General features: G+C 49.4%; 1 protein-coding gene and 1 long non-coding RNA gene across 18 annotated transcripts in view; one reads left to right on the top strand and one right to left on the bottom strand.

The window, feature by feature from the left end:
- Positions 1-2502: 2502 nt before the first annotated feature.
- Positions 2503-25839, top strand: part of ACSF2 (acyl-CoA synthetase family member 2) — a 34021-nt gene continuing 10684 nt past the window's right edge. For 2 of the 17 annotated variants that reach the window (XM_045889123.3, XM_064582190.1), the window contains exons 1-8: positions 2772-3038; positions 3329-3446; positions 22430-22527; positions 23589-23784; positions 24154-24282; positions 24532-24585; positions 24904-25022; positions 25139-25304. In XM_045889123.3, coding sequence (XP_045745079.1) covers positions 2911-3038; positions 3329-3446; positions 22430-22527; positions 23589-23784; positions 24154-24282; positions 24532-24585; positions 24904-25022; positions 25139-25304 — 1008 coding nt within the window. In that variant the 5' untranslated portion in view covers positions 2772-2910. Of the gene's footprint in view, positions 3039-3328; positions 3447-3633; positions 3652-4704; positions 4878-22429; positions 23130-23588; positions 23785-24153; positions 24283-24531; positions 24586-24903; positions 25023-25138; positions 25305-25839 lie in introns of those variants that run through there. The other 15 variants (XM_064582194.1, XM_045889120.3, XM_045889122.3 and 12 more) reach the window with 15 other exon arrangements.
- On the bottom strand, positions 18153-22269 carry LOC135362922 (uncharacterized). Its single transcript, XR_010408381.1, has 2 exons — positions 21553-22269; positions 18153-20737 (listed from the first exon to the last, which is right to left on the bottom strand). It is a non-coding gene; the product is annotated as an uncharacterized LOC135362922 (long non-coding RNA).

Genomic DNA, 25839 nt, shown 5'->3' with positions numbered 1-25839 from the left:
GGAGTCTGCTTGAGATTCTCTCTCTCTCTCTCTCCCTGCCCCTCCTGCTTGTGCTCTCTCTCTCAAATAAATAAATAAATCTTTTTTTAAAAGATCAATAAATGGCATTTACATTTTGAGCCCATTTTTGAAGCACAGAAGGGAAGGATATTGACAAAAGGATATTGACAAAAGGATATTGACAAAAGGATATTGGCAAAAGGATATTGGCAAAAGGGAAGGGCTAAGGGCTTTCTCAGGCTAGCCAGTGGCCTGAGTAGAATCACAGGCACCATAAACCATCCAAGTCAGGGGCTGGGCTTGGGCAGAAAGCCCCTTGGGAAGCTGTATAGTTGGTCGAAGGTAGAGGGAGGAAAGCTGCAGGGACTGGTTGGTGACGTGCCCTGCTCACCACCCTCTCAAAGTGACCCAAGAGTTCTGGTCAACAGACTTAGGGACCCCCACGTTAGGCACTATCACTTTGTTTCCTCCCAGCCGTTTTCTCCTTTCATGGAACCAGCGCCTACCAGATCTCTCAAGGCTTTGCAGAGATGAAAAATAATTCCTCCTCCTAAAAAAGTTTGCAACACGGAACACAGAGGGAAGTCTCAGAGCATAGACACAGGAGGAAGGAGAGGATGGAGGGAGAAGCTAACAATCAACGTAAAAGGGTCAAATACTAGTTCTGTGCCCCAATCCTTACCCCACCCCATTGCATGAGGCTGGTATTATTGTCCCCATTTTATTTTAATTATTTTTTAAAGATCTCATTTATTTATTGGAGAGAGAGAGCATGAACGCAGGAGCAGGGGCAAAGGAGGGGGAGAAGCAGACTCCCCGCTGAGCAGGGAGCCTGTATCAGGGCTCCATCCCAAGACCCCAGGATCATGACCCGAGCTGAAGGCAGATGTCCAACCGACTGAGCCACCCAGGTGCCTCTGTTGCTCCCATTTTAAAGATGATGACTGAAGCTGGAGAGGCCCTGTGACTTCCCCAAAGCTACCAAGTAAGTGTGGCCTGAGCCTTGGCCTATGTTCACTGTGCTCACCTTGACCTTGGGCAAGTAGCTGAACCTCCCTGGGTCTCGGTTTCTCCTTCCTTCCTTCCTTCCTTCCTTCCTTCCTTCCTTCCTTCCTTCCTCCCTCCCTCCCTCCCTCCCTCCCTCCCTTCCATTTTAAGTCATCTCTACATCCAACGTGGGGCTTGAACTCACAACCCTGAGATCAAGAGTCGCAGGCTCCACCACCGACTGAGCCAGCCGGGTGCCCCTCAGTTTCCTCATCGATAAAAACAACAACACATTCCAAGGCATGCTTGTTCCCTGCAGGGTCATCGTGAAGGCTAGAGAGAACATCTCTGAAGAGTTTGGCTTGTGGAAGATACCCTGACACTGGCAGCTATTATTCCCTGGCTCTGGTGTCTGGGAAGTCAGGGAAGCCTGAGTATGGAGAACTGAGTCTGGCGCAAGTTCAAGGAGGAACTCATCCTTCTCTCCCCTCTACCCCCACAGCCCCCAGGGCTGACCCTTGAACTAGCAAGGAAACTAGAAGTGTCTGTGAGAGCAATATCCACCCACCACTTCACAGGGCGAGCGCCACCCAGCAAGGTGCTGGCAGTGCTGACCCCCTGGACCTGGGATGTGCCCCGGGGCATTCCCTTCCTGGGGCAGGCTATCAGAGTCAGCAAGTTAGTCTCTTTAGGAAGGTGTGCCCTTGCAAGCTCAGCTCCTCCTAATTTCTCTACAACCCACCCCATCTTCCTTCCTCCCCCATCTCCACACAACTTGGGAGTGCGCAGACCTTCCCCAGGAGTCAGGGTTCCAGGGGGATCCGAGGTCACTCTCAGGATGATGCCCTTAAGCAGCACAGTCCCTTTCTAGGGACCTCAGTTGAGCCAAAGGATCGTGATCAGGGCAAAGGTCTTTTACAGCCAGGCCCCGCCCCTAACCATGCTTTCTGCTTGGCCGATTTTCATCGCTGCCTCTGGGGCTGGAAAGGGGAGGTCACCCCGCCACACCCTTCCCCCCACCCCCATTGCTATCCTCCTCCTCCTCTGGAGGAAGGGTCAAGACAGCGTGAACCTGACAGGGATGCCCCGCCACCTTTCCCAGCCAGAACCGGAGCTGGAACAGGCGGAGCCTCTGTACAGCGGCTTTCCATTCACGCCTCGGGCAGGGCGCGGGATTGTGCCCTAGGCCCGAAATAGTGGGGCAGATGGGGGATAAGAAGCGGTTTCCAGTCCCTGATGCCACCCTTCGCGGTGCACTGCGGGGGTCAAGCCTGCCCCGTGACGGACGGGGCACCAACTGGCGTCCCTTTAGCTGACTTCTGGCCCCAGAGGGGACTCGCCCACCGCACTCTTGTCCTGGCTTCCTCCCCACCCAGCGCGGGCCCTCTGCTCCAGCTGGCACGCCTCGGAGGCTGGGGTGGGGTGGGGGGGTGGGCTTCGCGCCGGCTCCCTTGGCCTCCGGCTCGCAACCCCCGGAGCGGGGGACAGCACAGGACCCGCGCGCTAAACCGGGCTCCCGGGATGGACGCGTCTGGGCCTGGCCGCCCGGCCCGCACTCACGGCCCGCGGGCTCCCCCTCTGCGAAATCAACAAGCCCTCGCGCCCCCAAACCTGAAGAACCTCTCTTCAGGCCTCTAGTGGTCGGGAGGGGAGCCGGCCGCAGCCCGAGGCCTTCGGATCCGGAGGGAAAGCCGTGGCACGTCTTCGAGGTGGGAGGGGAGGGCCCCGCGGGTCCGAGGGGAAGGTGGCCCCGCGCGTAGCCGTTGCCTCCCCGCCTCGCCTCGCCCCGCCCCGCCCGGCCGGAGCGAGTCCTCCGCACCCCATAGGCAGAGGCGACCCTCCCCGCCTCCCCGCCCGCTCCGCGCTCGCCCCGCCTCGGCTCACTTTAAAAGTTTCCTCGGGCCGGGACGCGCGGAGAGAGCCATGGCCATCTGCGTCGGGATGCTGCGCCTCGCGAGGCTGCGCGCCACGGGCCCGGGGGTGCTGGGGACCCGCGCCGTCCTCGCCCGGGGTTGGCAGGAAGCGAGATTGCAGGGCGTCCGCCCCCTCAGGTACGCGAGCCCGGGGAAGGAGGGGGCGGCCCGCCCCCCCCCCCCGGGAGGGAGTTTGGTGGGGGAGGGGGGTCTTGCAGAGCTTCCCTGGGGGCCGATGCCAGTCTGGCCGGCAGGCCCGAGGCTGCGCACTCTGGATGGCACGTGCTGGGGAGCGGGTATCCCGCACCCAGCGCCTAGGCAGCAGGAAATGCTGGCCTGGCTCGCGCCGACTGGGGCTGCAGCTGGTGGCCGGCAGTGACCCTGCACGGACTCTGAGTTCTGGTCCAGGACTCTTGGTTCTTTCCAAGCAGGAGCAAACCGGGGGCCAGGAGCCTGGGCCTTCGGCGGTCTAGCCTGAGAAAGAGGGGCAGGGGCAAGGCTGCGTCTTCAGAACACACTGTCTCTGAGCTGGAACGCCCTTCAGGGGTAAGCGTGGGGATCTTTGGCCTGTCTTGCCAGTCCGCTAAGCTCAGCGGTCTCCCCTCTCCTCATTAGGTGCTGACGAACACTGCTTTTGCACCTTGCTACCTGCTGGGCCTGTTTTCTTCTGTCCTCAGTGCAAAAGGTGGGATGGGGGCTGGCAGGTGCCATTCCCCAGAGCACTGCTGCATCTTTAGCAGTGTAGTAAGTAGTAAGTAGTTCACTTGTGTGAACGTGTGTTCGTTGCTTAAGCAGAGCTGGGCTCCCGCTGATGGTATCAGGGGTGGTTATCTTCAGCACCCAGAGGGGGGGAGGCCTGGGCACCACTGAGCGTGCCCTGCCCCCCAGATGGGCCAGGAACTAAGTCAGGGGGGAAAAGGGAGGAGAACAAAGGGGCTTCTCCTCTGAGAGGACTGTTTGGTTAACAAAAATAGGATGGGGGGGGGGAGCGGTTGGAGGGAGATGCAAATTCCTCTTTTGGCTAAAACTCCAAGATCACGTTTTGAACTTGCTGGTTCCTGATAACTAGAAAGCATGCAGTGCTTTAAGATGGCTATGCCTAATTTTCTGGGAAAACCCTGTGGCCCAAGGCTGGTCAGTAGATGGGTTTGTGATGAAGACAGCTGGGTTTAGGGGCGCCCGGGTGGCTCAGTCGGTGAAGCGTCTGCCTTCGGCTCAGGTCATGATCCCAGGGTGTTGGGGTCGAATCTGGGCATCCAGCTCCCTGCTCAGCGGGGAGCCTGCTTCTCCCTCCCCCTGCTTGTGCTCTCTCTCTCTCTGACAAATAAATAAATAAAATCTTAAAAAAGAAAGAAAGAAAGAAAGAAAAGACAGCTGGGTTTTCTCACGGTGCCTCCTAGGCAGGTTCCACCATCGCTACCCTGAGCCTCTAAGCCCCACCTCTGGACTCCTCAGTGAGAGCCCTCTTACAATGTGAGGACCCCAAGGAAAGTTACTCCTAAAAGCATACATGTTTCATGATGCTCAATCAAGCAACTTCTGGTCATGTAGCAAAACTCCTGACCTTTGACATTTTTGTGTATAAACAGCAGAAGCCTTATCTGGTCCAGGCCTACAGTCTCAGCGTATAGGCATCAGGCCTCAGAGAAATTCTGCCTCTGCAGCAGGAGGAGATCCATTTGTCCAGAGAGAGAAGGTTTCCTGAACATTTGGCCTAATTCCTTCCCATCCCTTCCATGTGCTTGAACCCTTTTCTACTGACTATGGTGATTTGGCCTGATTTCACTCCCTCTTTCCCCTTCAGAGACCCTCCAGAGTCTCAAGCATTCAACAGACATTCCTGAGTACATATGTCATGTCAAGCACCGGTGGGTACTATGGATATAGAAGCCAAAGAACCCAGCCTTCCAGAGACGTGCAGCCTAGTGGGGGAAAAGATAAGTCAGGTCATCACTACTCAGTGTTCTAAGTGTAATGGTAAGGAAAGCTCCTGGACTTCTGCTCTCTGCTTTTTCTTTCTTTCTTTCTTTTTTTAAGATTTTATTTGTTTATTTGACAGAGAGAGACACAGCGAGAGAGGGAACACAAGCAGGGGGAGTGGGAGAGGGAGAAGCAGGCTCCCCGCAGAGCAGGGAGCCCGATGCGGGACTCGATCCCAGGACCCTGGGATCATGACCTGAGCTGAAGGCAGACGCTTAATGACTGAGCCACCCAGGCGCCCCCTGCTCTCTGCTTTTTCTGATCTAGTCACACATAAAGCCTGCTTTTCTGCTGCCCAACCCTACCCCCCTCCCCAGGCCTATGACTTATCAGATTCCCAGTTTTGCCTGTTAGGAAAGAGCAAGAACTTTGAAGCCAGACTGCCTTGGGTTACAGCCCTGGCTTCTCCACCTACCCACTGTGTGACCTTGAGTGCATTACCTAACCTCTGAGCGGGGCGAGTTTGTCATTAATGCTACCTACTTGCTGGATTGACAAATTCTTGCTCTTCTCAGCCTTTCCTCTGGGGTTGGTCTGGTCCCTGAGACCTTCAAATGGTGTCTGGGTAGGAATTCCAACTGATTTAAAAGTAGGAGAGGGGCACCTGGGTGGTTCAGCCAGTTAAGCGACTCTTGATTTTGACTCAGGTTCTGGGATCGAGTCCCCACATTGTGCTGCTTGCTCAGTGGGGAGCCTGCTTCTCCCTCTGCCTGCCGCTCCCCCTGCTTGTGTTCTCTTTCTCTTTCTTTCTGGCAAATAAATCTTAAAAAAAAAAAAAAAAAAGTAGGAGAGAATCCCCTTTTCAGTGGCTTCTTTCTTGCACCTGGTTCTTCCTTCCTTTATTTATTTATTTATTCATTTATTTATTTATTTTTTAAAGATTTTATTTATTCATTTGAGACACAGAGATACAGAGAGAGAGAGCATGAGTAGGAAGAGAGGCAGAGGGAGAGGGAGAAGCAGGCTCCCCACTGAGCAGGGAACCCGATGCGGGGCGCCATCCCAGGACACTGGGATCATGACCTGAGCTGAAGGCAGACACTTAACCATCTGAGCCACCCAGGCGCCCACTGGTTCTTCCTTTTATCCAACTGCCGAGACGGCAGCTTCTGCCCAGCCACAAGTCCAGACCTTGGATCTGCCAGACAATACCTGCTCCATCAAAGTTGGGGTTGTTCAGACCCTTTCCCCCCGGAAGGAAAGAAGAAGCTGTCTTATTGTTCTCCAGATCTCCTGAACCGCCAGCTCCTTCCCCTTGTCCACACATCCCCTTCCCCAAGGAAATGGATGGGCTAGTCTGGAGCTTCAGGGAGCATTGGGGGCAAGATTCCTTGATGAATTTGAGATGAGCAGGCTTCCTCCAGACCTCTGAAGCTGGCCTGGGGCTGCCTCACAGTTGGATCCGGGGTGTTGGATGCACTTGGAGCTGAGAAAGACAGAAAGAACATTGGCTTAAGCCTTTCAGAATTAGGAATGATGCTCAGAGCTGGGACTCCAATGACTCCATGCTGATGGTAGGTCAGAGGGGTAAGTGAACTTCATGGACTACCCTCTAGGGGAATGGCTGTAATCAGGTGGGACCAGTATTGGAAACTATGAAATGCTGTCCCTATATGAAGGGATTGTATTAAGCCAGGAAGCGTTTTGGTTGGAAACCATAATAGTTACAAAAAAGAGACTCTTCTCATAATTCCCCAAAGATGATTAACAAGTGATCTGGTAATGATATCTCTACACATTACACTGGGGATCCTCCAGTCTAAATGTAAATGTATAGAAAATAAAATACAAACATAGACATTGTAACCAGTGAATGGTACATATCAGTTTGGTTACCCTTTCCTGCCTCTCATGCAGTAGATGGCAATCTGCTCTGGAGGCTGCTGAGGAGGTATAAAGATGAATGACCTTGTTTTCACTGAGTTCTTCGCCTAAAAGGGATCTACAGGGGAAGACCATAGACCCCCTGATACAAGGCAGAAAGGGTGCTGTTCCTTGGAGGATGGCAATTAAAGCAGGGAAGAATCCGATTGGTGGGAATGAGACTGGGGAAGACTTGCTGATGAGGCTGGAGTTTGAAGCTGATCCCTTCAATGATAGGGCTGTAGTTTGAAGTATGAAGCACACATCCTTGCATGAAATTTTACCTTGAACTCTTTTGAATCCTGGGTATCAAGCCCTCCCAGCCTCCCCCACATTCTGTAATTAAAAAATATATATTTTATTTACTTATTTGAGAGAGAGCAAGCACGAGCAGGGGGAGGGGCAGAAGGAGAGGGAGAAGCAGACTCCCCGCTGAGCAGGGAGCCGAACTCAGGGCTCCATCCCAGGACCCTGGGATCACAACCTGAGCCAAAGGCAGTGGCTTAACCAACTGAGCCACCCCAGCGCCCCCACATTATTTAATTTATTCAGTCTATAGGCAGAAACGTTGAAGCCAGGCAGATCTGGGTCCAAATGAACCATTTTAGCTGGTAACTTTGGGACTAAGTTGAACTTGACCTTTCTCATATGTAAATAATGTTGTTGGAGAGTTAAATAAGGTCACATTAAGAAAATTTTTAGGGGCGCCGGGGTGGCTCAGTCGTTAAGCGTCTGCCTTCGGCTCAGGTCATGATCCCGGGGTCCTGGGATCGAGCCCCACATCGGGCTCCCTGCTCGGAGGGAAGCCTGCTTCTCCCTCTCCCGCTCCCCCTGCTTGTGTTCCCCTCTCTCGCTGTGTCTCTCTCTGTCAAATAAATAAATAAAAATCTTAAAAAAAAAAAAAGAAAGAAAATTTTTAACGCACAGCCTGGTGCTAGAAGAGATCTTCAACCCATTGCAGTGATGAGCTTATTGCTACAGGTAACGCTTGGTAGCAATGGGTTTGTGCATTCCTGTAATGACCTTGAGGCCCACAGTTTAGGAACTTGAGAGAGTAGGAGGGAGACAGTTCTGGCAAGGTAATTGCCTAAACCAAGCTGGGCTGCTCCAGGTATGTAACATGCCTGTGCTCACAATTTTTTTTTTTTTTTTTTGGCTTATATGTTGAGCAAACCAACGTAGAGGATGTAATTTCATTTCTTGAATAGGACTTGCTAGGGCAATGTCCTAATGAAGACAGGTGCCAATAATTCTGCCAGGTGCCTCTCCCTTCAGAAATAAACAAGCTGTGTTTCCAGCCTTCAAATCCTGTTTTGTGAACCTTGTTGGTGCGTCTGTTTCTCACCGTGGGAATCAGATGACAGGGGAGCAAGTCCCAGACCTACCACCTCCAATTCAGTATGGCTTTAGGCAAGTCACTCAATCGCTCTGCACCTTGGCTGGTTGGTAAAATAGGCCACTTAGACAAGGAGCACTCTACCTTTCTGTAGACATTCTGTGATTCCTAAGGAGGCTGGGCTTTGAGTCTGATCCCCTAATTCAGGAGCGCTGTGGTTGAAGTTTGAAGCCTTTCTGCTCACATGAAGTCTTGCTTGTGCTAGAACCCTTATGAACTCCTCCCAACCTCCTGACACTCTGTGATTCTCTCTAGTCCTTCCCGGGAGCAAAAAACATTGAGGGTTTTGTCTCTAGAGAGCTAAAGTCATAAGCTAACCTCCTATGTACCTTAGCGATCCCATCAAGGGACAAGTGTTCTGAATCAGCCCCCACCCCCGGCTCCTGTGTGCATTCCCCACGGGCTCTGTACAAGTGACCCAAGGGAAGACCCTCAGCGTGAATGCCTCATAACCCCAAGAACTTCAGGCTTTCAGAAACAGCTGCTTGAGTTTGCTAAACTCGAATAATAATTTCCTGCATACTCTCTCCACATACGCACAAACACACATGCACCTGTGGTTTTATTCGAGATGCTAAATTATAGGATGACTTGCTCACACCTTTTTTGTAGCTCACACCACTCTGGAGTTCTTTGTAGTCCCTTGTACGCTGTAGACTCCTTCAGGAAGATTATGTAGGGTGGTAAAAAGATCTTGGAGCTTTGTGGCATAATTACAATGCGCGAATCTCAAGTGTACAGTTCGGTGCATTTTAACAAATCTATATACTCAACATCCCAAGAGCTAGAACCTGCCCATCACTCTAAAACAGTGCTCTTCAATAGATATAGTGTGAGCCACACATGTAATTTTTAAGTGTTCTAGTAGCCGTATTAACAAGGTAATAAGAAATAGGTGACATTAATTTTAATGATACATTTTCTTTAACTTAGTAGAGTCAAAATATCATTTCAGCATATAACCAATCTTTTAAAAATTACAGCTGAAATGTTTACATTCTTTTTTTTTTTTAAGTATTCCAAATTGAGTGTGTATTCAACACTCACAGAACACCTTCATTCAGACTAGCCACATTTCAAGTGTTCCACAGCCACATGCCCCTAGCGGTTACTGTATAGACAGCACAGGTCTAGAAATTTCTCTCATGCCCATTTCCAGTCAATTTCCTTCCCTAACCAGAGGCTACCACTGTTTTGACTTCCAATCTCCATAGGTCAATTTTGCCTATTCTTGAATTTTAAGAGTATATGCTCTTGTGTCTGGCTTCTTTTGCTCAAAAACCAAGGGGTGTTTTTGGGAGGAGGGACCCATTAACCTTGACAAAAATTCATAAGAGTGTGCATAGTATGCATTGAACAGTTTAGCTTTCCTTGATAACTCTGGGGAAAAGGACATGATCTCATCTGCCCAATATTTTACCTCTTGGGTGTGATGACAGAAAGGCACGCTGAGAAGTGGGGCCCCAGATGCATCAAGGGTTAGCAGTCCCCGATATTATATAATCTAAGGACTTTTTTTAAGTTAACCTTTTTATTTCGACATAATTACGCATTCACATGCAGTTGTAAGAAATAATGCAAACAGATCCCATAAACCCTCTATTTGGTTTCCCCGAAGGGTAACCTCTTGCAAAATTAGTATAGTATCACATTCAGGCAAGATACAGAACACTTCCACCCCACAAGAGTCCTTCAGTTTTCTCTTTCTGACTCACCTCCAGCCCCTGCTTAACCTCTAGCAATCTTCCAGGATTTTGTAATTTCAAGATGTTGTGTAGACAGAGTCATACAGTATGCTACCTTTAGGGATTGGCTTTTTTACTCTGCGTAATTCTCTGGAGATTCATCCAGGTTTCTTTGCGTGTCGATAGTTCCTTTCTTATTATTGCTAACTAGTATTCTTTGATATGGATGTACAGTTGGTTTATTTGGAAGATATTTGGATTGTTTCCAGTTTTTTCAAAATATAAGGCTGCTGTACCCATTTGTGTACAGATTTTTGTGTGAACATAAGCCTTCATTTCTCTGGAAACAGAATTCTTTATTTGGGATCATTGCCCCCAAAGTGCAGTTGCTGGCTCAGGCACTTGCCTGTTTTCCTTTTAAAGAAACTGCCTGTCTTCCAGCACGATTGTACCATTTTATGTTCCCACCAACAATGTATGAGTTACATCAGCATCCTCGCCAGCATTTGGTATTGTCACTATTTTTTATTTTCACCATTCTGATAGGTATGTAGTGATATTGGGGTTTTCATACGAATTGCCCTAATGGCGAATGATGTTATGAATATCTTTCCCTGGGCTTATTTGCCATCTTTGGTGAAATGTCTCTTTATGTCTTTTGCCCATTTTGTAGTTGGATTGTTTGGGTTTTTTTAACTGTTGAGTTTTCAGGGTTCTTTATGTATTCTAGGTACTAGTCCTTTGTCAGATACGTGGTTTGCACATATTTTCTCCACTCTGTGCCTCATCTTTTCACCCTCTTTTTTTTTTAAAGATTTTATTTATTTATTTATTTATTAGAGAGCGAGCGAGAGGAAACAGCATGAGAGGGGAGAGGGTCAGAGGGAGAAGCAGGCTCCCTACTGAGCTGGGAGCCCGATGTGGGACTCGATCCCAGGACTCCGGGATCATGACCTGAGCCGAAGGCAGATGCTTAACCAACTGAGCCACCCAGGCGCCCCATCTTTTCACCCTCTTAAGAGGGTTGTATGCAGAGCAAAAAGTTTTAATTTTTATGGGTCCCTGTTATCAATTTTACAGACCATGTTTGTGGTGTCAAATCTAAAAACTTTTTGCCTAGCCCTAGATCCTGAAGATTTTCTCCCATGGTTTTTTATTTTCTAAATATTTTGTAGTTTTATGTTTTACATGCAAGACTGATCTATGTTGGGGCACCTGGATGGCTCAGATGGTTGGGCGTCTGCCTTCGGCTCGGGTCATGATCCCGGGGTCCTGGGATCGAGCCCTGCGTCGGGCTCCTTGCTCGGCGGGAGGCTGGCTTCTCCCTCTCCTTCTACTGCTCCCCCTGCTTGTGCTCTCTTGCTCTCTCTGTCAAATAAATAAATAAAATCTTTAAAAAAAAAAAAACACTGATCTATTTTGAGGGTTTTTTTTTTCCTAAGAAACTTAAATCAAAATTCCTTCTTTAAACATCAGTCATTCTGTGCCATCAATTAAGAAAATGACCATTCAGTAGTGTTCTTGTTTGGATTTCACCTGTCACTCAACACCTTCATTTTCTTGAACAATAGCTGTATGTTGTCGCTGGTATAAATGTGTCACCAATCTATGCAGGTACCTAAAAATTATAACTCTAATTCAGGACAGACAGCTCTTACAGGTTCATAGTTGTCCTCTCCTGTCCAAGCACTGGTCATCTCCACTCCCATGTCAAGTGCCACTCCCAGGTGAACCAGCAGCCTAGTGTCTCTGTGCAACTTAGGGAGAGGAGAGGACACAGCCCCACAGGGCGTGCATCACTGAGTGGTCCAGGGGCTAGAATAATGGTGTGTTGGAGAGTGATGGTGTGAAGCTTGGTGTGCAAGGGGGATGAAAGAGGAGAACCTGCCTCTCCGCCACGAACTAGGAGATGCACTGGTCCATGTAGTTACAACTGTGTCTCATACAGAAGGGAATGTGTTGACTGAGGACAGAGGCTTGCCTGTGAGTATTGCTCGTAAACTTCAGAGACAGACTGGGGCTCTTTCTCATCACATAAATGTTGGTCTTGCCCTGGCGCTTCACATGACAGGACCAGTGTGTCTCCCTCTGTCCATGCCAGGAAGTTGCTCCATCTTTTGAATGTTTTAGGTGCCCTTCTTGGGAGTTCATCAACCCTCTTGTATTTTCCTTCATAAATATTTTATATGGAAGAAAAAAATTGGGGTGCCTGGGTGGCTCAGTCTGTTAAGCATCTGCCTTCGGCTCGGGTCATGATCCTGGAGTCCTGGGATCGAACTCCACATCGGGTTCCCTGCTCAGCAGGGAGCCTGCTTCTCCCTCTCCCTCTGCCACTCCCCCTGCTTGTACTCTCTCTCTCTTTCTCAAATAAATAAAATCTTTAAAAAAAAAAGGGGGGCGGAAGAAAAAAATTAACCATAATCACATGATAAAATAACAAACACCTAGGTACCTACCATTCCAAATTAACATAGAGCCATACTTGTTACAGAAAATTATACATAAAAGAAATAAAACAATATGGATCAAGTTCAAGTCCCTTTTAGAGCTGTCCTGTGGCCCGCCTGTCACTGAGAACCAATGTCATAAATTGAATGTGTGTCGTGTCAGAGTGTGTTTTTTTGCTTTTCATATGTCTCCAATCCATAAACAGTATATTTTATCATTTGGAAAGCACTTCACATCACACCAAGCAAGTAATAAGTGCTTTCAGTTTTCTTACTTTTTGTTCCCATAAACAATATTTGAGCTTTTATTTATTTTTTTTTTTAAAGATTTTATTTTTTTATTTGACAGAGAGAGAGACAGCGAGAGAGGGAACATAAGCAGGGGGAGTGGGAGAGAGAGAAGCAGGCTTCCCACAGAGCAGGGAGCCTGATGCGGGGCTCGATCCCAGGACCCTGGGATCATGACCTGAGCCAAAGGCAGACGCTTAATGACTGAGCCACCCAGGCACCCCAATACTTGGGCTTTTATAATCTCAGCGCAAGTTGCACCAGATGCCCTTCCTTTTTTCTCTCAACAGTATGTCTTAAAGATCTATTTACACGGACACTATAGATCTGGATTATTCCTTTTCCACTATGTAACTATGTCTCTAGCAGCGCAACTGCTGTGTTAAAGAGTTGACATTTCCCGCTTTCCTGAAAATGGCCCTGGAGAGAATGGGCCACTGCGACCACCAGTAGCAACCTGGAGTCCTATGTCCCCACATCCTCCCAAATGCTTAGCGTTGCCAAACGAACATTGGAATGTTTGCTCCTCTGGTAGGGGCCAAAGCGTATCGAACTGTGGGCTGAATGGACATTTCCCTGATTAGCCGTGAGACTGGGCTCTTTTGAAATGTCTTCTGTGAATTTTCTGTTCATGTTCTTTGCCCATTTATTACATTAGATTAGTTGTCCTTATGGATTCGTGAGTTTGTTTGCTTTAAATACAAGCTGAATGCTAATCCCTGGTCTCTTACACCCAGGCAGCTGCTTGTCTTTTAGCTTTGTTGATGATTTATGTTTTTCTTAGGGCCCCGGGGACCAGCCTGGCATCAAATGTCTGTAGCGGGGGGGAAGGGCAGAGGCCAGCCCATGACTTGGAACAAAAACAGGCTACTGCATTCAATTTCATTTCTAAAGCCTTCTTGCTGGTGGCTGACATGGCACCTTGCCCAGGGGAGCAGTGGTCCGCCTCAGCATGGGGGGTGTTCCCACAGTCCCCGGGAGCCCTCATATCTAGTTACCCTCTCTGCTTGGTGGCTTCTGAAAGGATTAAGAGCTTTGCCCAGGGTAACCTGGGTCATTCCAGCCCCCAGCAAGGGCAAGATCCACCTGCAAGCTTCTTGTCCCTGTGCCAAGCACCTCCTCCCAGCAGGAAATATGTAACAGGAGGCAAAAGAGCTTCTTCCCCAAGTAGACTCCGCCGATGTGTTTGCGTAGGTGTCCCGGTGTGCCTGCCTCCCTTAACCCAGCTCTGCCCCCATCAGGACTGATCCTTAGCCCCCATGGTGGCCTCTAGCCCAGACTTTAGTCGCCAGCCCTGGAACATCCAGAATGCACGGGAGCTCCCCAAACCAGCCAGCCCCTGTATTCTGTCTAGGTCCCGCTGCAAGGCCAGGCTGGACTGGGCAGGGCCAATGCTGGGGCACAAGGCTTTCCAGCCTGGTGTCATCAGGGAACTGGCTAGGCAGTTATGGGGCCCAGCCAGGTGGTTGGCGCCAGGATGAGGGAGCTGGAACATGAGAACGGGACAGTGAGATCAGAGGCAGTGAAATCTCGGAAAAGGACCAGCGTGTGCTGGAGGTCTGGGAGGTGGGGGCCCAGTGGGGATATTTCTTCATGCACCTGCGGCACTCAGAGGGCCCCCAGTTTGCGGCTCTAGACCCCACAGGGCCCCCAGGGGAGGCTGTAGAGGGCTGTAATTTAAAGAGCAACACACACAGAAAGGGCTCCAGGGGTGCCCCCCACCAGATTTGGAACTGTAAGAAAATAAACCTCTTGCTTCTTCATTCATGAAAAATGAATAGGGGCGGGGCGCCTGAGTGGCTCAGTTGGTTGGGCGTCTGCCATCGGCTCTGATTGCGATCTCAGGGTGCTGGGATCCTGCTTCTCCCTCTCCCTCTGATGCTCCCCCTGCTTGTGCTCTCTCAGTCTCTCTGTGTGTCAAATAAATAAAATCTTTAAAGAATAATAAATAAAATTAAAAAAGAACAATCCTTGTATAGATGGTCCAAGACTGATGATCATAGAACACACACATGAAAGCTCTCTTTAAGCCATGAGGCTCTACAGAGATTCACTGTATTGTATGAATGCCTTGGAAGTCTAGGGTTTGAATCCCAGCTTGGCTACTTACTGGCATTTCTTTGAGCTTCATTCCCATATGAAAGTGGGTATGTATCTTGGTCAGGGAGTGGCTATGAAGATGGCAAGAGATCCTATGAATGGAGTATTTAGGAGAGAATTGGCATTAGGACACATCAGTATGTCAGTTCACATTATTCTGAAATGCGCTGTTTCACCTAAAATGTATTAGACATTTTCCATCTCATTAAATATAGAGAGTGTCTTCATTTTTTTTAATGGCATAGGGTTCCTTTGTACAGATGCTCTGTATTTACTTATCTAATCCCTTACTTATAGAAATAAAGTGTTGGGTTTTTTTTTAAAGATTTTATTTATTTGACAGAGAGACACACAGCGAGAGACGGAACACAAGCAGGGGGAGTGGGAGAGGGAGAAGCAGGCTTCCCACTGAGCAGGGAGCCCGATACGGGGCTCGATCCCAGGACCCTGGGATCATGACCTGAGCCAAAAGGCAGACGCTTAACGACTGAGCCACCCAGGCGCCCCCAGAAATAAAGTGTTTTTTTCTCAATTCTTTGCTAAACAACAATTAATGTCCTTATTCATACCTTTAGGCATTCATTCGTTTTGTTGTTGTTGTTGCTTGTTTTTTAGGATAGAATGACTGGCCGAAGGATATGCATATTCAAATGTTAATAGATATTAACATTTCCTAACATATCCTAAATCAGAAGGGATCCAAATTTGGGGGTTCTGAAGCTTATATAATTTGGGCTGCCGTCTTTATAAAAAAAGACAAAATTACAAAACCCAAATTTAATGCAAATTGGATATTAATGTGAGAAAAGAATTTGCCACGTATGAATTGCTGGGTCCTTAAAGATTCAGGTCTTTCCTTATGAGATTTCTTTAGGCAGTTTGGCAGAAATGCTGACATATAAATGCTTCTTGACTTGCAATCAGCCTCCCTCTTTAATTCCCAGGAAGTCCCAACTCGAGAGGGCGGGCAGGGGTCCTGGAACATAAGCAGTATTATGGCTTCTGTCCTTACTGTCCTTTGAAAATCTTGTGCCAATTTATACTCTGGCCCATTTCTTCATATCCTTGCCAACATTCTGTGTTATCAATCGTTCTTGTTTTCATGTCAGGATTAATAGTCATGTTATTAATCTTCTCTAGTTAGGAAGCTTTAGGTGGGCAATACTGAGGGCAGCGTTATAATCCATGGGCTCTCTGCTGAGTACCCCCTGCTCTTTTTCCCGGGATAAGCTCACGCACTGGCTGCTCAGAGCCAAGGATACCACAGACTGGCTCCTGTGGCGGGGATGAGTTCTCATCTAGCTGGAACTGCTCTCCAGGATGGCCTGGGAGTACTCTTTGACAAGAATACCTGTCGTGAATTTTGAAATTAGACTTAGACTCCTCTAGAAAGACAGCAAGCTTTGGTTTGGGCAGAGGATTACTGATTTGTTATATTTGGCCCTGTAATGACTTTCCATTTATTACAGAATCAGACAGATTGAATTATTTTCAATATATTCGTGATTTTTGAAATAATAGCTTTTTGGGCCCGGTGGTAGAATAATCCAGATGAATGACCAAAAAGATTGAAGTTGGAATACCAGCTGCGAAAGTGCCAGAGAGTAGGTCTCTCCCTCCATACCCACCCTTTCTCTGTCTGCAAATAACACGTGGCACACACACCATACACACCACACCATACACACATACCACATGCCACACATACATATACACCCCCACATCCCCCCCACACACACATACCATGCACCCCATAGTTTTCTGCACCACTTGAAAATAAGTTGCAGACATTACAACACCAGTATTTTCCACCTTTGCTGATTGCTTGGGCAATGAATGTCTCATGGTTGTTCTGTTCTGATTTGTGACATGCACATCTTTTCCTATGCTTACCTGCCATCGTGTTGTCCTTCTGCTCTGTGTGTGTGGCAGATTGGTGTCTCATGTGTCAATGCCACTTGGTCTGTTTTTTTATTTTTTAAAGATTTTATTTATTTGACAGAGAGAGACAGCGGGAGAGGGAACACAAGCATGGGGAGCGGGAGAGGGAGAAGCAGGCTTCCTGCCGAGCAGGGAGCACAACACGGGGCTCGATCCCAGGACCCTGGGACCATGACCCGAGCCGAAGGCAGACGTTAACCATCTGAGCCACCAGGCGCCCCTCTACAGACATTTCTAGAGATGACATTGTAAAGCAGATAGTTATCCCGGTTCTGGTTTCCAGCTGGAGCCATATTCCAGTTGGGGGCTGCCTTCTGTACCACAGCCTTGCGTCCAGTGAGCCATATTCTAAACAACAAACAACATGCCCTGAGCTGCTCGGTGCTGAACCCGGGGGACGCGCATCCAGGTAGGAGACAGGTTGGTTAGGCCAATAGTCACAGTGTACCATGAATTGTATGGCGGACACATAACACTGTTTTCCCATCTGCTGGCGTTCTCAGGAAGTAAGATCCTGCTGCATTCAGAAAGGAGATTCTTCCTTTCTTAGAGTAATATCTAGGACCGAGATCACCAACAGATGTGTCTGCTGGGCTTGCCCAGCATTAGTTATCAATGGATGGATGGATTTTGCACAGAAGAGACACGTGATGCTTTTATTTTTGTGGCAACATGGCAAATAGAGGCTACAATCTGTCACTAAATTTAGTTTACAAATTATGAGTAGAGCAACACTAGCTTAAGCCGTAGGAGAGTTTTCTTTTAAACTCTGTATTGAGGTATACCATGGGTTCAGAAAAGGGCACATAGGTTAAGTGCTTCCCTGGTGAATTTTTGATAAACTGTACACACCCATATAACCAGCACCCAGTTAGCCACTCTCCTGATTTCCAACAGCACAGATAACTTTGGCCTGTTTTGTACACAGAAATGGAATCCGACAGTATATACCTTTTTCTATCTGACTTCTTTAACTTCTCTTTATGAGTTTCGTTCATATTGTTGGGTATAGTCATGGTTCTTTTGCTGTCGTTACCATATAACAAGGCAAATAGTAAATCACCATGCATTTATCTGGGTAGTTTCCATATTGGAGATAACACAGAAATCCTCGTACCTGTCTTTTGGTGAGCATATGCATGAATTCTGTTGGATATATCCTCAGGAGTGGAATTATCCACATTGTTTTTTAAAGTGTACAATTCAGTAGTTTTTAGTGCAGTCATGGATTTGTGCAACCATCACCACAGTCAATTGTAGAACCTTTTCCTCACCTCAGGAAGAAACCCCATACCCTTAGCTATCCCCTCTGTATCCTTCCCTCCCCTCAGCCCTAAGCAATCACGTAACCCACTTTCTGTCTCTATAGATTTGCCTATTCTCAACATTTCATATGCATGGAATTATACCTTATGTGGCTTTCTGTGTCTAGCTTCTTTTGCTTATAATATTTTCAAGGTTCATCCATGTTGTAGTGGGTATTAATACTTCATTTCCTTTTTATGGCCAAATAACATTCCATTGTATGGATATTCCACATTTTGTTTATCTATTCATCCGTTGCTGGAACCATTGGGTTGTTTTCATCTTGGGCTATTTTGTGAATAGTACTGCTATGAACATATATGTACAAGTCTGCATTTGAGCACCTGTTTTCAATTTTGGGGGGTTGACACCTAGGAGCAGAATTGCTGGGTCATATGGTAACTCTATGTTTAACTTTTTGGAGAAGCACCAAGCTGGTTTCCACATTGGCTGCCATTTTACATTCCCACCAGCAATGCCCAAGGGTTCCAATTTCTCCACATGCTCACCAGCACCTGTTATTTTGGTTTTTTTGATTCTAGCCTTCCGAGTGGGTGCAATATGGTAGCTCACCGTGGCTTTCATTTGCATTTCATGTGCTTGGTGACCATATATCTTCTTTGGAAAAATGTCTATTCAAGTGCTTCACCCATTTGCTAATTGGGCCGTTATGTGCATTATTTATAATTCACTCATTTGGTCATTCCACTGAGCACCTCTTACGTTCCAGGCACCTCTTACGTTCCAGGTGTCACCAAATAATGCACATAAGGAATTATAAGGAGGTATACTTCAATACAGAGTTTAAAAGAAAACTCTCCTATGGCTTAAGCTAGTGTTGCTCTACTTATGATTCATAAACTAAATTTGGTGACTGGGGATAAAACCGTGAACACATTAGTTGCCAACAACAAAAGGTCAAGAGAATTCTTAAAAACAAAAACAAAAACAAAGAAACAACAAAAAAAACAAAAAACAAACCCTCGGTTCCTGACAGCAGATGCGGGCCTGAATTCTCAAGTGCCAACTCTCTGACGGCACCTTCGAGGTGGGGCTTTGTCTCTAGTTCATGGCTCCCACCTGGCTGATTTATATGTTTTCCGATGCCCAACCCAAGTAGCTGAAGGCCTCACTAAATATTGACAGTAGTCTCTCCTTATCCATGGGGGATACGTTCCAAGAGCCCCGGTGGGTGCCTAAAACCACAGCTGGTACCAAAGCCCATATATACAAAGCTTTTTCCTATCCATACATACTGATGAGAAAGTTTAATTTACAATTAGGCACCTAAGAGATTAACAACAATAATAACAGAATAATTATAACAATATACTATAATAAAAATTAGGTGAATGTGCTGTCTCTCAAAATATCTTATTCTCTTAATACTCACCGTTCTGTGAGGACATGAGACAATATAAATGCCTACATGATGAGGTGAAACGAGTGAATGACGTTGGCATGAGATGCAGCATTAGGCTACTATTGATCGTCTGACCAAATGTCAGAAGGAGGTTCCTCTGCTTCACCGTGGGTGACTGCAGATGAGGGGAGGACTCTCGGACTTTAGTTCTTTGAGTTAGGAGCCATAGGGACTGCTGGCTCTTTTCCAACTCCTTACGCTTCCCACCCAAATTAAAAAAAATAATGATAACAAACGAAAACCACAACTTGTCCCCAAAGCACATCTCTAGTGTTTTTTTCAGGGTTAGATGGAATGTCTGCCACTTTGTTTAAGAACAGAAAAAACAGTGGCTCCCTCTTTTTGCCCAAGGCCTTTGGGGTGTGTTTGAGGAAGGAGGGAAGTAGAATCAACTCTGTTTGCACTTGGGGTTTCAAAACGATGGGTGGTTCTTATGTTTATGAGCAAAGGGCATTCATCCAGAGTTTCTAGGTCTCTTAAGTCCTTTGGCGGAGTGGCCTGTGTCCACTTCAGTCCTGCCCTGCTCCAATCCCCGTTTCTTGACATCAATTAGTAAACAATTGGGGAAAAAAATAAAATGGAGATTCAACAATCTGGGGGAATACATCCAAAGCCTAAAGAACAGAATTGCCCACGTACTTTTTCTCCCCGATTTGTTTGGGGGGGAGGGTCCTCCGCTGCAGATCCAGCTACTACCAGCCCGAGGAGCCCACTTGGCCTCTTTGCATTCCACTTTCTTTACCTGGAGAATGGGAGTTCATGCTGCCCACTTGCACTTCTCAGGATTTGCTGAGTGTATGTCAGAGAAACCGCCTCTCACCGTGGCTTCGAGGAGATGGGAGTTTCTTTTTCTGGGAGATGGCCAACCCGTGGCCCTGCTGTCCAGCTCCAGCCTCGTCAGCTCTGCGGTGTCTGAGCGCACCAGGTGGCCCAAGATGGCTGCCATTCTCTTCCAGATGACATTCCAGCCAGTGAAGAACAAAGAGAAGATGCTCCTTCCCGGTAAGGGAAGTTGCACACAGTACCTCTCTGTAGATCTCCCTGGCCAGAGCACCTTCGACGGAAGCTTGGGAATGTGGTCTGGAGTCCATGTGGCCAAGGCCAGCTGAACACCCAGAGGGTGGTTTATTAAGGACCAAGGCTTACTGGGGGCCTCTGTCGCAGCACCTGTCAGAGCTGCCGTGAAGATAAGGGATGTAATACACGTGACAACTGAAATGGACTTCTTTTCTGTTTTCTGTTTTGTTTGTTTTGGGTTTATTTTTTTGTTTATTTTATTTATTTATTTTTTGCACATAAATCAACCTGTTGACTTACCAACTAGAATTTCCAGAAGGATACCGTCTGGTCTGAAATCCACAGCAAATGAGGAGGAACCCAGGTTCAAAACAAAATAGGACACCTGGTCACTGTGAGAATAAGAGGAAACCTGTTGTCAGGCTCTGTTGACAACAAAACCATTAAGGTGGCTGAGATTTGCCCTTTGCTGCCTCCTGATCCCGATGCTGGGCTATGGGAGGCCGCCTGCCAGGGCTTCGAGGGCCCTGGTCATCCACTCAATGTGAAAAATGTAGGTATATTAGGATGTGCCAGCTGTAAGCAAATAAAAGCAGATTATTCTTAGTTTGCTCATTTATTAGATTCCACGTATAAGTGAAATCATGCAATATTTGTCTCTCTGCGTATAGCTTATTTCACTTAGCATCACATCCTCCAGCTTTATCCTTGTTGTTACAAATGGAATTTGGCTTTTTTCCCCCAAAAACTGGCTTAAATTTAAAGAGGGAATGTATTGACTTTTGGCAGTGAAAAGTCCAGAGGAAGGTAGACATCACATGTGGCTGGGCCTAGGGATTCAAAACCTTACGATGAAGTTTGTTTCTGTGTCTTCCTGTCTCTGTCTCTGTCTCTCTCTCCCTACTTAGCCCTGTGTTCAGTTTGTTCTTAAGCAGGTTCTCTCCACATGCTTGTTCTTACAACCATCACTTTGGCAAACCCCAAGAAAAAGAGCATGCTTGTTCCCAATGGGCATACATGCACGCCCTCGACTGCATGCCTGTGAGGTAGGGATTTGGGGTATGCGATCCCTTTTGAGGGGTGTCATAGTGACCATTGGGAATCTGCTCAACAGTTCTTTAGGTTTGTCAGCCTGTGGATGATAGGGTGTGGGGCCTCATGGGACCTTAGAGCCCTGCTTTCTGGGCTGTTTTCTGCCCCAGCTCACCTGCAGGAACTACGTGGCCTAGGTGGCTCACCACAATCCTTTAAAAAGATTAACCAGGTCTGGGCTCCTGGGTGACTTGGTCAGTTAATTGTCCAACTCTTAATCTCAGCTCAGGTCTTGATCTGAGGGTTATGAGTTCCACCCTAGGCGTGGAGCCTATTTTTTTTAAAAAAAGAGGGACGCCTGGGTGGTTCAGTCGGTTAAACATCGGCCTTCAGCTCAGCTCACGATCCCAGGGTCCTGGGATCAAATCCCACGTTGGGCTCCCAAGGAGCCTGCTTCTCCCTCTGCCTGCCGCTCCCCCTGCTTGTGCTCGCACTCTCTCTGACCAAAAAAAAAAGGATTAAAAAATTTTTTTAAAAAGAGAAAAGAAGGGGCGCCTGGGTGGCTCAGTCGTTGAGCGTCTGCCTTCGGCTCAGGTCATGATCCCAGGGTCCTGGGATCGAGCCCCGCATCAGGCTCCCTGCTCGGCGGGGAGTCTGCTTCTTCCTCTCCCACTCCTCCTGCTTGTGTTCCCTCTCTCGCTGTGTCTCTCTCTGTCAAATAAATAAAATCTGAAAAAAAGAAAAAAGAAAAGAAAGAGAAGATTAACCAGATCATTTAGATAATATCCCCCCCCTTTTTTTTTAAAGATTTATTTATTTATTTATTTGAGAGAGAGAGACAGCGAGAGAGGGAACACAAGCAGGGGGAGTGGGAGAGCGAGAAGCAGGCTTCCTGCCGAGCAGGGAGCCCGATGTGGGACTCGATCCCAGGACCCTGGGATCATGACCTGAACCGAAGGCAGACGCTCAACGACTGAGCCACCCAGGCGCCCTGATAATATCCCCTTTCACCTGAGAATAACCAGTGTGTCCAATCCTCAAACTATTCATAGGTGGGGAAGCGGAGGCCTAGGGAGGAGAAACCCTGCGTCTTTACTTGGATTCCCCCGGGAACGAGGACTGTGCGTGGTCGGTACTGCTGGAAGCGGAAGTGAGGAGCAAGAGACCAGAAGAGAAGCTAGCACAGAGTGTTGTCGAGGTCACAGCCAAGGCAGCAAGGGCTTGACCACCAGGACCTCTGAGAAGCGACAAACGCCTCCCAGATCTGTCCAGCTGCAGAAGGGGAGAATTGAACCCCCCCGCAGCAGACAGAATCCCAAGGAGAAACCAGAGATGCTCCATGGGGGTGACCTGGGACACCAAAGGTGTCCGTGACAGTTGCCCACCCAGCCAGCAGCAACCTGGGATGAGAGCTCAGACACCCCCGCCAACGCCCCCACCCCCATCCCCGATGCCAGCCTGGTGCTCACCCACTCCCCACAGAGCTGCAGCGGGTGTCCCCACTGTGGGACTCATCCTCGGCTCCCTGGTCCAAAGCAGCCAGGTTGAGCAGCCTCCCCGTCAGCCTGCCTCGTGACCTGCCTCCTGCAAGATGGCAGCAGGCTCCTCTCCCGTTTGTGGGGAAACCCCGTTTTGCTCCCCTCCGCCCTGCATACCTTGTTCTTCCCAGAAGTTCTCCCCCACAAGACCCAAGCAGTCAATCAACAGAAGAGACACATGGTCTTTCTAGCCTGGCATCTGCAGCGCCACGTGGTCAGCATTGGTCCTCAGGCCCCACACCATGCCCTCTCTGATGGGAACAGGGTCTGAGACCTGTTGCACCCCTCCCCATGAGGCCTCAGCGGGAGCACGGCCCCTGTCCCCCAGAGGGGCCAGCAAACACACGCAGGCCTAAGCCGACCGTGTGATACTTTTAGTTCTGGGGGCCTTTTCTGTTTTTGCTTTTAAAATAATTGATAGGTTTTCTGTTTTGTTTTGGGTTTTTGTTCTGTTTGTTTTGTTTTGTTTTGAGTACAGTTTGAGAGTTACAGAATGACAGCCTTTCTACTGGGTCCTGGGTCCTGGGGATGGGGACAGGGATGGGGCAGGGTCGGGCTGTTTCTGAAGCAGCCCCTGCCACGTTGTAAGCAACCTCCCTCCCAGCCCTGGGTACCAGAGAGGCCCGGCCTGGCGTGATGGAGTCCAGCTCCACACAACCCTGTCTCCCCACAGTTCCAGAGCGGCGGATAACACCATCCCCCTGCCCATTGGAGGCCTCAGCTACGTCCAGGGCCTCACAAAACGTGGTCTTATCCACGAGACTGTGGGGCAGTGCCTGGAAGCCACAGCAAAGAGGGTCCCTGACAGAGAGGCCTTGGTCGTCCCCCAGGAAAACATCAGGTTGACCTTTGCCCAGCTCAAGGAGGAGGTGGGTCCCTGTCTTGAACCCCCGAAGTAGGCAGGTGCTAGCCCCCAGGCTGCACTGGCTGGGTAGAGCTGCAGGGGCCGCAGCTGGCTGTGGGGCAGGGGGCTGGGGCGGCCTGAGGACCCCAGGGGATGGCAGGGACAGGGCTGAGGCAGAAGGGGCCACCTGTACCTGATGTCACCTGCACCGCTCCCTCCTGGGATGCTTGTTAGCTATGCATAGCCCCAGGCCCACTGCGGCCCGGGAATCTGCCTGTCCCTCGTTTCCAGCGGGTTCTGATGGGAACCCCTGGGCCACAGGCTGCAGTGGGAGTCATGGGCCTCTTCCTGCTTGCCCGCATCTCACCCCTCGTGCCCTGTCTGTTTACACCAGGTGGACAAAGCTGCTTCTGGGCTCCTGAGTATCGGCCTCTGCAAGGGCGACCGGCTGGGCATGTGGGGACCCAACTCCTATGCATGGGTGCTCATGCAGCTGGCCACCGCTCAGGCAGGCATCATTCTGGTGAGCAGGGGCTTGCCCGGCGCAGCTGAGTGTGTAGGGAGTGCATATTTCAGGGGGACTCCCCAGCTCCTCGGCCCCCAAACCACCAGAGGGTAGCGCTTTCTTCTGAAGCCCCCCAAGGAGGCCCGGAAGTGTAGGGCACTGCCTCCGACCACATGGTGTTTCTGTGCCTCCTAAGAACGGAGGGGCAGCGAGAGGGACAGGATCGAACCAAGACACTGACTGACATCCCCTTGCTGTCTCCACCAGGTTTCTGTGAACCCAGCCTATCAGGCTATGGAGCTGGAGTATGCCCTCAAGAAGGTAGGACCCGCTCCTAGGGGAGGGGCCTGGCCAGCACGGCCAGAGGGTTGATGGGGGGTCAGGGAGGGCATGCACAGGTGGGGGACACCCAGAGTCTGTCCTTGCTTGGGTCTGTGTGGGTGGGAGGAGAGGGTGGTTGGTCAGACGCAAGGCTGGTGCGTGTGTTGAGGGGGCACGTGTGTGTGTGTGTCAGGGCGCAAGTGCCTGGGTGAGGTGGTGTGCGTGTGTGTGAGCGAGCGTAATTGTTAGAACTACCCCAGAGCCCCGGCCTGGAGCCCCCCGCTGACCGTGCTGGGGGGCGGGGCTCCACCTCCACAGGTAGGCTGCAAAGCCCTCGCTTTCCCCAAGCAATTCAAGACCCAACAATACTATCACATCTTGAAGCAGATCTGTCCAGAGTTGGAGAAGGCCCAGCCAGGAGACTTGAAGAGTCAGAGGTGAGGGTGTCCCCCCTTGGGAAGGGTGCATGGTGTGGCCCCCTGGCCCCCGCAACCTCAGGGATGAGGCTCATGTCTCCCTCGGCTCTGACTCTCTCTACCCTCCCAACCGCCAGGCTCCCAGACCTGACCACGGTCATCTCGGTGGATGACCCTCTGCCGGGAACCTTGCTCCTGGATGAGGTGGTGGCCTCTGGAGGCAAAGAGCAGCATCTGGCCCAGCTCCGGTACAAGCAGCAGTTCCTGTCCTGCCATGACCCCATCAACATCCAGTTCACCTCGGTAGGGCAGAGGTCTCCAGGCTGGCATGCCACCCCCTGCCCACCCCTGTGACCCTTGCCCAAGACCAAGGAGGTCCGGAGTGCAGACACCCTCCTCCTGGGGCTGGCCCTAGCTATCCTCTGTGCTCTGGAACACATCAGCCACTGGTGTCCTTGTCACATGCCCCCCACCCCTCGCCTTCTCATCCTCAGCCCAGGGCTGGATGCACTGGCACCACAGGCCAGAGCTGATAGATCTGCCTCCTCATTTAGCAGATGAGGAAACTGAGGCCCAGAGTGGGAATCTGCTGGTGGGCCACAGAGTCCTCTGAGCAACCTTATGAGTGGCATAAGGACAGAGACCTTACCTTCCACACCTCTGGATCCTAACACCCGGCACCGTGCAGGCGCATGCTAAACCTTTGCGAACACGTGTTCAGTGAATGAATGGATCTGGGGCAGTAGTCCCCGTCTCCTGACGCCCTCTTCCAGGGCTCTCCCACACAGGGGCCCAGAGCAGGGAAGGAGATGGGGAGCAGGAGGCCAAGCATCACCTG

The sequence above is a fragment of the Mirounga angustirostris genome, unplaced genomic scaffold, assembly GCF_029215605.1.
Source record: "Mirounga angustirostris isolate CCGP_5_RB_7025 unplaced genomic scaffold, mMirAng1.0.hap1 SCAF_17, whole genome shotgun sequence".
Lineage (NCBI taxonomy): Eukaryota > Metazoa > Chordata > Mammalia > Carnivora > Phocidae > Mirounga > Mirounga angustirostris.
The sequence above is the reverse complement of the archived record's forward strand: the minus strand, read 5'-3'. Positions and strand labels throughout refer to the sequence as shown.